General features: G+C 40.4%; 1 protein-coding gene across 2 annotated transcripts; it reads right to left on the bottom strand.

The window, feature by feature from the left end:
* Window positions 1–203: 203 nt before the first annotated feature.
* On the bottom strand, window positions 204–7,626 carry irx6a (iroquois homeobox 6a). Of its 2 annotated transcripts, none has more exons than XM_065953004.1 (7): window positions 6,546–7,626; window positions 5,156–5,375; window positions 4,303–4,412; window positions 3,779–4,074; window positions 2,821–3,498; window positions 2,459–2,570; window positions 204–2,032 (listed from the first exon to the last, which is right to left on the bottom strand). In XM_065953004.1, exons 1-6 carry the CDS (start codon window positions 6,557–6,559, stop codon window positions 2,464–2,466), a joined length of 1,425 nt encoding a protein of 474 aa, XP_065809076.1. In that variant the 5' UTR covers window positions 6,560–7,626; the 3' UTR covers window positions 204–2,032; window positions 2,459–2,463. The 2 variants fall into 2 exon arrangements, with proteins under 2 accessions (XP_065809076.1, XP_020509164.2); XM_020653508.3 differs by having other exon boundaries at window positions 205–2,032; window positions 5,156–5,425.
* Window positions 7,627–11,162: the final 3,536 nt, after the last annotated feature.

The following is an 11,162-nucleotide window of genomic DNA, read 5'->3' as shown; positions in this document are numbered from 1 at the left end:
ATTCATAATTAAGGACTACTTTTATTAGGACTTGCTTCACTTCCTAAATTACCACATTGACTCTCCTATAGGTCCTTTCTGATTAAAGAAATATGTCATCAACAGCCCAGGATGCTACCAGCTATATGTGTCCTTTTTTTTAGTTTTTATGAAAATGAAATGCATCAAATGAGAGGTGAAGATTCTCAAAACAGTTTTATTTTGCATTTTATAAACCAGATTAAAACATGTTTTGTGTTTCGTTCCTGCCATCAGTGTCACGCAAATCTTTTATTAGGTCTCAGATAATAAGAGGGGATAAAATTGAACCAGTAAAAAAAAAAAAAAAAAAAAAATCTAAATAGGCCTAAGTTATTATTTCTGACCTTCCTCATCCTCGTCGTGTATTTGACCGGATTTAGCAGCTCCGTGCATCACGGACAGCTCTGCCTTTGGCCAAGGACGCACAGAGTGGACCAGGCGCCTCTCGACTGAGCCTGAATTGCGCAAAAGACTTTTATTACAAGCGTAATCCCAATAACACGACCTCAAATGACTTAAGAGAGGTTGTTGACTGTTTGCAGGTATTGAATAATAAAATTTAAATCTTAAAGCCTGCAGTGCTGATGTTGAAGTAAATCCTCTGGCGTTAGTAATAATAAGTGACTCTAGTATAAAACACAAAAGAAGAAGAAGGAGCAAATAACTCAATGCAATATTACAAAACAATAACAATGATATTACGTACATGTAAAAGCCTGTCTCTCTTTTGTTTTGGCAATTCAAAATCTTTGTAAAGGAACAAGATGTGGTGGATTTATGAAGCTTGATATGTCCGGCGGATTGTGTAGCGGAATTGTGCGTCAAAATCAATATTCCAACCGCAATTAGTTCAAGCTGCCTCCTTAAATTGTTTTCAACTAAACTATTTGATTTGAGAAGTTAGAAATGTGAGGATCAAAAGTTTTCAGACTGTCAGGAGGCATCTGTACAGTGATCATCTTATTACAGATGTCTGCAGAAGATTCACCAAAGTTAGCCTTTAATGAGATGGACTAAGGGCAAAACAAGCGAATCAAAGAGACTTTGATGGACCATGTGAATTTCCCTGCCGGGTTTGATCCTACAAATGACCTTTTAATGAACACAATGTTAAGTTAGTGCAGCGGCTCGCTACACAGGGGACAAAGCAGCATTCATCCTGTGTTTCTGCCTCGTTGCTCGGTCTGAACAGTAACAGAGGCATAAGTGTTTGATGCCACTTGTGATTAGACGCTGACAATGGAGAGATGATGTCCCCTTTCTTCCACAACTTGTGGATTTCACTCACGTCCTCCTGTGAGTTATGACCCTCCATCAGCGCCGTGTCGAGTCAAGATGAGAAACTTTGATCAAATGCACATCTGCAAAGCTTTTAATTGGCTCTAAAAATAACCACGAAACAGAGAAAAAGGAGAGCTCTTGGAAAAAAGTGTATTCTTAGAAAAAATGTCATGAATAGCAAAAAATAAACACACACACACACACACACACACGGAAGAAGCTTACACTGAAACACAATGACAACAAAAAAAAAAACTGTTCAGGTCCACGCGCAACACAGGAGGATCCACTCCTTATATGGTCAACGACAATTTCTCTTTTACATCAGGCAAAATGACACAGAGCCACAGTAAAAAGCAACATGTAACGAACCACGTAAAGAAGATCAAACACATTAAATAACCAACGAACAGACAACATAACCAAATAATAATAAATACACACAAAATAAATAGGGTTGCTGAACACTACAGGATTGCCTGACACAAATTTGGCCGTTTTATTTTTTGAAATCTTGGCCAACCTCATCCCTTTGCATCTAGAATTTTTGCATAAAGTCTTTAACACTGTAGGAAACAAAGTTGTGCAAAATGATAGCCACGTTCAGTTTCACAGCTCCCACTGCTGCAGCAGCGCCAGGTAGCTCCCATTTAGAGTCCACTGCATGGCCAGTGTGTCCTTAAGTGCATAAAACATGTCCCTTTTTTATGGTGGTGCAGACTGCAGCAATCTAGGAGAAAAAAGACATGAAGAATTAAAAAAAAGGCCCCAAATAGGAAGGATTAAGCTGCCATTTAAAGGTATTTAATTAAGAAAAATAAAATAAAGGTTTATAGCTCATGTGTGTTAACTGCAATAGAAATATCAATACTTGTATTTTGATGGCTGTTATTGCGTATAAGTACTCACTTGTACATTTAGTGTTGTACAAATTTGCAATCGCAATAGGTCAATAAAATACAATTTAGCCACACATATTTAACAAAATAATAGTGAATAAAGGTTGATACGATCGCCCTTGTTCACATGTAAGTGTTGGTGTATGGTGTTACTTTGTGTCTCGTGTATGTGTTTGTGTGTTGGGATATGTGTGTGTGTGTGCGTGTGTGTGTGTGGTAACTTCACTGATTTCTTCCAGTTCAGTGCAAACCCTCACCTGCTTCACCTCTTCATCACTGGTCTGAACGCAGTGACCTTGTCATCCTGCACGGTCCCGCAGGCTTCACTGAGGTCAGATGGCTGTGTCTCTACTTTGCCACCAGAGAATCCTGAACACACCACACACAAAAAAAAAAACACAGAAAGTTGCTTTAGATGTAAGATGGGAGACTTTAAAATAGCCTATTTTGTGTCTGAAAACACTTTGATTTTCTTTTTTTTTTTTTGCAATACAGCTAGGCAATGATATTTCCTGTCACTACATCAGTCTGTCACCAACAGAAAACCTCTAAGCTGGGAGATTTAAGATCAGTAAAATCCTTTAAATATGTAAAACGTTGCATGTATAGGAGGACATACCTTCAATAGTAGAGTACTGGCATGTTTCTGGGAGTGCGGCATAGGATGAGCAGTGGAGTTGGAGGTCTTTGTGGCTATAGCTGCCTGTGCCGTAGACCTTTGAGTGCAAGGACGAGCCCTCGGGAAAGGGGCTCTCAGTGTTGGTCACATTGCTAGATTCATGGAGGCCCCTGATGCCACCACACTGTCCAGCAGGAGCTCCACTAAGCCTGGAGCTCTGAAGCTGGCAGTCCCCGCTCGAGTTTCCTGCCCTCAGCTGCTCAGAGTTCTGCTGCTGAGGGCTCAGTATGACCCCAGAAGCCGCCGTGCGAGCCAGAGACCAAATCCTCGGCTTATCGGATGCCTCGAAGTGGGACAAGGACACTGTTCCTGTGAGGCCAGCCGAGGAGGCTGCCTTGGACACTACCGGGTCCAGGAAGTCAGATGGGAGAGGAGGGAGGGCGGTTATGCTTTTGATGGCGCAGGGAAACGTGTGGAAACTGTTGGTTAAACTCAGGTGCAAATCTGAGCTGCAGTCTCTCTTTTGTGGGTTTGCAGACACAGCCATGGCCCTGTGGAGTTCCTGCTCTTCTGCTGCCGCCTTCTCACAGTCACTGTCCAGCTTATCACAGTCATCCTCGTCCATATCGTCCAGATCACTCAGGTGCAGATCCTTCTCCTCCTTGCAATCGCTAGAATCTGCATGGAAGAAAGTGTTTTTAGGAAACGCTGATTATAATGTTGCCCAGTTTAAATCTATATACAAAAATGAAGTTTAAAAAAAACAGGTTTTTTTCATGGGACCTACTTCTTTTATTTGAACTTTTACCTTTCAGGAAACTTTTTTTATCACAGGACCTACTTCTTTTATTTTAGCTTTTACCTTTAAGGAACAGTTTCTATCTAAATTTGGTGTTGATTACCATATTCTAACTCTGACACTAATGAAGTGCCATCATAAAGCTCACAAATGATTTACCTTTGGTGACACAGTCCTGTTCGCTCTTGTTGAGGTCATCCTTCCTGTCATCGCCGGCCTTATTCTTTGGGGACCAGGTCATCTTGTTCTCCTTCTTTAGCCTCCTCCTGGCGTTGGCGAACCAAGTGGACACCTGGGTGAGGGTCATTTTGGTGATGATGGCCAGCATGATCTTCTCGCCCTTGGTGGGGTAGGGGTTCTTACGGTGCTCATACAGCCATGTTTTCAGGGTGCTGGTGGTTTCACGGGTCGCGTTCTTTCTTCTGGCTGTGCTGTTAAAATCTACTGTCCCGTATCTGGAAATTGAGAAACACAGACAGTTGGGAGTTAGTGAAGTTAATTTACGATTCACTCAGACACCTGCGTTGTTTGAAATATTAAACAGATCAGTGAAGGTATAAGCATGGAGTCACACTCTGACCTTTTATCTATTTCCCCCTGTGAACGGCTGCTTTTAATGTACAGAGATGGAAAACGTCTATGTCATTGCTCATATAACACAAAGTGTAGAGAAATGAACTCACCTGTCATACTGATACTGTCCCAGTGAATGGTCATACGGGTAATACGCAGCCGTTTGAGTGATGCCAGAGTGTAAAGTGCCTGTGCTGTCCTTGATGTCGTACTGTGGATTCTGTAAAAGACAATAAGGTGCTTTTAAGTATGCAACATTCTGACATCCTTTCAAAGTTTATATTGACAATATTCTTATATATAACAGACTTAACTTGTCTTTGTGCTGTTCAAAATAATGAATAACTCTTAACATGAGTAATGCAAGCAAATAAATCATTCCCATTCAACACATCAGTTTGCTTGACTAGAAAAGGTTAAACACTCTTATAGGATAATCATTTTAAGAAATACTTTCTTTCTTTAGGTTTCCTGCATTTTTAAAAACGTTTTTTTTTCTAAACAAGTGTAATGTTGACATGGAGATTTCTTTTTTTTTGCTCACATCAGGTATTGGAATAAGATAGAAATAAGAAATAAAGTTTTAGTAACACTGCCAAATGTTAGTTTGACAAGTAATTTAGTCCTTCATCCACTCAAAAATCGTACTCTTCCACAGTGGTGAATTCTGACAGTGGAGTTATATTTAACATTCCAATATTATTTTTCATTTTCAAAGAGGAAGATATATTTTTATATAATAAGTTGAATTCAGTGTCACAAGCTAAACTAACTTCTGCACTACTTCCCTTCATCCTGTATGACAGGTTTCTGACTTTGTGCAGACTGGATGCTGGATTAAGCGACATGCCCGCTCAGATCATGATGGAAGTGACCGATAAAATTGATTAACAAAACCTCGTTGATCTAATCGATCATGTTGAGAGCCCCCCTCCCCACGTTTAACGCATCAAATGAACCCACCAGAGTGGAGTAGATCGCGGATGGGTCGGTGCTGTAGGGGAAGTAGTTGGCGTAGTTCTGGCTGGCTGCTGCCGCTGCTGCGTATGGAGAGCTGTACATGCCCAGCGCTGCGTTCAGCTCCGTCCGGCTGCTCGCCAGGAGTCGGTTCTCGTAGGACGGACAGCAGAAGGAGGCGGCGGCAGCGGCGGTCTGGGAGCCGCCTGTCCCGTCAGAGACCGACCTGGAAATCGAATCGCAGCAAGTCGTACTGGGGTTTGCCGACACGAAAAACTGCATGAAGAGAACCGTGGATAGAAATGGTCATTGGCTGTGTCTGCTCTTATCTGGATGATGACTATGCTAACTCTGAAGTGACGGCACTGCATATAGAAGTCGAAGTTTAGTTGATCAATCGTGTGCTTAGTCTGAATGTTAAACCCGAAGAAAGAACGTGTGAGCGTGTTTCGTTTGTTTTTGTTCACATCGGTTCACTTTCATCAATCACGTGTTTTTATCCTCGCGAGTGACCTGCCTTTATTTAAGGTAAGTCACTACAGAAGATTGTGATAACGAGAAAAAGTAGCTCACACTGTGATCAAGTGTAATAGCCAGCTTGACATCCTTTTATTCTCATTTTTTAAATCAAAATGAGAATGAAATGCTGCATGTCAATATATTTGTGATCAATATGGTGTATTTTAGTGGAAGATGGAAAGAGATGTGCGTTATCTGTGTGTACAAGTGATCTCCTCCAGTTCATCATCGGCTTTAACATTTGTAGTTAAATTTGGGATGGGAAAAATCTGAAGTTTTCAATGTTAGCTGAATTTCCCCTATAATCTAAATGCACACGCTTTTGGTATCATATCAAATCAGCCAAACTTTGAAAAATAATGAAGTTGGGTGACAACTTTTCCATGAGTAACTTTTGTCCCATGATCGACTTGAACTTCCCTGAACTTGACATTAGGCGCAAAATGAACTTATCAAAATGTAAATAAACAACTTTAATCAAGTCTACAAAATCTCCCAGGGTGATGAAATGTGTCTAACGTTCTGTTTGTCTCAGTTATTTGATGAGAAAGTAAGAGCCGCACGCAGCACGGTGCAATTACACCTCGTATAGTGAGCAATAGGTGACATTCATCTCTATTGTCATCAGAAAAACACGTGAGTTCATTCATAATTCAGTGTAATTGGACACGGGTGCGTGTATATCGATATTTGGATCAACAACAAACGCAGCACCCGAAAATAGCTGTCAATACCGCCAAAGCATTCACTCATTCAGGATGTTTCTATAGAAAAGTGCTATGACTTTACCGGAATTGAAGAAAATGTACAAGATGAAAAAAGCTATTTGAATGTGTGTGTACACTAAAGTTAAGAGAAATAAAAAAGAGCCTCTTACCTGTGAAGTTGCATTGTAAGGGTATCCAAATTGCGAGAAAGACATAGCTGCTTCTTTTGTTACCATCAGCAATATTCTTCACCCTTGATCGATTGCAACCAATTCTACTTCAAATCCACCGTCTTCCACACATTTCCACGCACGGCCTTTCGCTCAATAATAGATGACTTCACTCATAGGAGGGAGACTTTAGGCTGGCACCAGCTGCAGATTGTTTTATATGAATGAATAATCCCCCCCGAGGACCCGATAAGAAATGAAATTAAGCGTCATTAAGTGCAAAAAAAGTGTTGTTGTGTTAGCTGAAGGAGGCTTAAAGGATAACGTAAGACTTGCAAGATATGGACTCTGCTTGTGCTATTATTTGTGGCTCTATAGTTCTTTAGCATTCATCCATGCAAGGGTATCAGCGTGACGTCACTGTAATCCCGGAACGGCAGGGTACCAAGGATGGAATAATGTCTTTGCCAATCACGTCCAACGCAGGCTTTTCTTGAGGTGCACTGTACACAGTGTTGTACAGCGTTTGTAATAGAATTCTTCACCGATTTGCTGCGATAAAGGCTCGGGAAATTGTTTTTATTGTTCATCATTATTGAATTGTAGCATGGCAACGCTTGGAAACACTTTGTGAGGTTAAATGAATAAGGGAAAAAGAAAGAGTGAAGAAATATTTCAAAGAGTTATAGCTGACATACATTCATTGGAGAGGTTATCTTTTTTTTTTCTTTACCAGGCATGTATTCATTTACGATATTTATTTACTTCACAAAAATGTAAAGTGTTTTTTTAATTTATTTTCTATTATAATTGTGTATTTTTAAATATTTTTTTGTATTTGCAATCTGTCACAATTAAATCTGTTAAATCTGACGGAATCAACACTTTTTTTTTGACTTTTTTTCCCTCCCCTTTTTTAATCCCGACCTCTGTTCGCCTCTGGCTCTGTGGCCAGAGGTCCATCCCGGAGTTAATGACGATGATGTTTCTATCTTTCTCTATTAGAGAGAAGGGTAGTCCCAGCAGCAGCGGTTAGAGGGCTTTTTGGCAGGTCAATAGACCAGTGATTGATGCGCGCCTGGAGACCTACGTGACCATTACGCGTAATGCGTAATTGTATCAATTAACAAATGGATACATGCCCTTGTTTAACCAACGAGTAACAGAGTGAAAATATGCCTTAGAGGTGAAATCCGAAGAGCTGTTGTGGATAAAAAAAGACAGTGGAAGCCCTGCTCTCCAGTCTAATTAAATATCAGTGGATGGGGGCGACGAGAATTGCATTTTAATTGAATGATGCTCACTTGAAAGATGGGTAAGGAATGATGCTGCCTCACAGTGAATGAAACGAGAAATAATTTTAAGCCTTATTAGATCAGCAGCTAAAGCATCAGCATCTCGCGCGCACTCACATAAACATAAACAAGCTACCCCCCCCCCTCCCCCCCCCCCCCCCCCCCGTGATGCTGAGCTGGGAAAGGGAGGGAGGGGTGTATAACTTCCCCCTATACAAACAATATTTTTATTTACAGTGACAGAGATGAGGAGTCCCACCGAGTCACATGATCTGCCTGTTTCTGATTCTATGGCTGTGTAAAGTTTCCCTTGTCACGACAGATACCTCGTGCCACATTTCCCGGTGCCCTGCCCTTCATCTCTGATGTATGGCTCTTCTTACCTCAGAGACTTGTCTGCGATTATGGGCTTTCTCTCCGAGGGGCGCTAAAGAGCCGCGCGCAGGAGATGATGATCTCTCGTCGAAAGATTGTCCACAGAGATGCAGTGGACAGAGCCTCTGGTCATGGTCCAGACTCCGGAAAGATCCTGGGAAATAAACACACACAGGCAATAGAAACTCTCTCACACACAAAGTCTTTGGTTCTGCTGATTTCTGCTGACAGGCAACTATGAGCTACACATCTTCAACATAAAGCTTTATTCCCCAAGTTACCAAACTATATCATCCTTTAAAGCGGTGAAGTTATACTTGGAATAAAACAAACCTTTAACTTCTAATTGACCAATTTATATGTTGTTTTAATTTCCTCTTCTTCTTTATTTTACATCTCACTTTGGCTTAGCCAGGCTGAATCTGCACCCATCATTTTTTAAGTAAAAAAAACCTGACAAAATATAAATAATCATTCTATCTTCAAATGAAAGGGGAATGTCGCCTTGATAAAGAAATATATGATTGTGATATCAGAAAAAAACATGGAATAGAGTAAGTGAAGACAAAGGGTTACAAAATAAAGGGACTGTAATATTTGTTGGTCATTTGTTGTTTGCGCTCAAATGTCTGAATGAGCAAAACAATGTGTCTCCAAAACAATTTCTTCTCAAGGGACAGTAAAAACAGCCCTGTTTTCGGATTTGTGAACATGTAATTTGAGATTATCCAGAGGGTTTTTAAGTTGTTTATGGATCTTAAGAAGTAGGAGAATTTTGTCAGCCCCTTACCAACACTTAATCCTCTAGTTTATCTGAAAATTCAAGATCCCCAAATTAAGTCATACATAGTTTTAACCCAGTCAAATTAAAAGGGAATAACAAAGAAGTAAACGATAAGCACGGTTAACATTCTAAACATTTCATTAACTCTTGATGACAGGTACCAGAAGAGTTTATCTGAAGGCTGCTAACTTGCCTAAAAGTTTATTTCATAGGAGAATGTGCACATAGAGAAGGTTGAAACAAGCTAAATGTAATTGCATGCCGGTGGTCGATGCATTTCTACAAGGGCATGCATGATGGCCAAGTGCATATGGACAGACTCATGCATAATGTATGTCCAGCAGTCAGCATAGATCTCCCAGAATCTGGCCCAAATGAGCACTAATTGTACTGGCAGGCTGACCACAGTGCCCTTCCCTCTAAAATGTGTGACAACCCCACAGTGAGACACTTTTTTTCCTTACAGTGTTTTGTCTGGATTACTTAGTGATCACATTGTAACAAGGTTTTGTTTTTTTAGAAGCTAAATAGCTGACAATGGCAATTAGTGAGTCCTCTTTCTCAGATGTTTTTTTTCTTTGTGAGTAGAATTGCTTTAGCAAAGTTTGCCTCCTTTGACATTTAAAAGGATTATTTGATATGAATCATATGGAAACAATATTGCATCAGAAAGAACAACTTTTTAAGCAGCAGGATGATGTAGTAGTAATCCTTAAAGTGCTGGGTCCTGTTGGAATCCAAGTGCTTGATCACATGCACAATTTGGCTTTAAATCAGATAGAGTGTATATCAAGTCTGGGCTGTGTTCAAAAAAAAAAGAGAGAACAGAAGGTTTCTTTTCTTGTCTCCTTGTTGATTTTGAAAGTGAGCAAAAAGTTAAGATAATGTCTACAATATTTGATGCATACTCAGGGATCATAGGCGGGACCATTGAACCTGCTCTTTTATTGGTCTTTTTGGTGGACTATCAAAGGATCTTACTCTGTAATAATCTAACTGAAGTAGCGTGGCCTACTCGAGCCTTCTGGCAAGGAGTCTCAGTCTTTTGAATTGGAACAGTGACCGCCCACTCTCTTTTGGCAGGTTGATTTGTGAGGTCATGCAATTTCTCAAAATGAAAAAGATAAGATGCACACCGTGGGGATCGAGTAGGGAGTTTGTTTAAGTTTGACAGCCTTTTATTTGTTATGTGGAAAGTCTGTGGCTTAACTCATGAAAAACAATGTTTTTGTCTAGATACTACTACTGTGTGAACTGGCATTTTTCATTTTCTTTCTTCTTTTGCGGTCTTGTAGTTCTATGATTTTCTATATTGTTTGGTTTAGACGCTCCTCTATTCAGTATGTCTGTTTATGTAAAAAAAAATACAATAAAAATGGTGATAAAAAGTTGAGATAGTTGAAAGAAAGCATGCACCTAAATACAGAATCACTTCAGACAAACAGATCAAAACACAGAGTGAAAGAGCGTCCAAATAGTCTTCAACTGAGGAAGCTGCTTGTTATTAACTCAGACTGCTAAGGCCTGAATGAAGCTTCAGCTGAACTTGAGAATACTTATTGCACTGAACAAGACTTAACTTAAATCAGACAGCAACAAACTGTAAAAGCTGGAAATAGTAGACAAACCAGTTGACTTATAACTGCTCATGTACTATAACATTTAACCACTAGCAGACAAAAGCATTCCCCCCTACAGTACATTCAGTCACGTTATTTGAAAATAAGCAAGTCGAAACCTCCAGTATATCTTGTTCTAACGGATCCCTGTGGTTACTAATGAGACGCAGTTATGCACGCATCCTCCATTAGAAGCATCACTGGGTGGAAAAAGAAAAAAAAACCTGGAAAGGTTAAGTCAACACTCAATAGCTCACAGCCCTATTCTCCTACTTAATACATTTCCTATGCTGACTTAATGAACCACACAAAGCCTTTCTGGTTTTTCATCAGATGGGGGGTGGCAGCAATGGAAGGGTTGGGGTGGGTGGAGGGGGGGTGTGGGTTGTATGAAATGGTAATAAGGGCAGACAGACGAAGAGACAGAGGGAGAAAGCCCGAGCTGAGCAGGGGATGAAGCTGCACCTACCCGGAGGTGTGTGATCTCATTAAAGCCAAATTGGTATATGCCAATAAATCCAAGGCACTTGTGATCTGGAATTAT

This window comes from Labrus bergylta, chromosome 3 (genome assembly GCF_963930695.1).
Source record: "Labrus bergylta chromosome 3, fLabBer1.1, whole genome shotgun sequence".
NCBI classification, from domain to species: Eukaryota; Metazoa; Chordata; class Actinopteri; order Labriformes; family Labridae; genus Labrus; species Labrus bergylta.
Note: the sequence above shows the minus strand (reverse complement) of the source record. Positions and strands in the feature narration are given on the sequence as shown.

Bases quoted from the DNA above. Each gene is read 5' to 3' on its own strand.
- irx6a (XM_020653508.3), bottom strand. From the start codon at position 6,611: ATGGTAACAAAAGAAGCAGCTATGTCTTTCTCGCAATTTGGATACCCT. The intron at 5,426-6,545 runs GTAAGAGGCTCT...CTCTTCATGCAG, and splicing joins CTTACAATGCAACTTCACAG to TTTTTCGTGTCGGCAAACCC. The intron at 4,075-4,302 runs GTGAGTTCATTT...CTCAATTTCCAG, and splicing joins GGACAGTATCAGTATGACAG to ATACGGGACAGTAGATTTTA.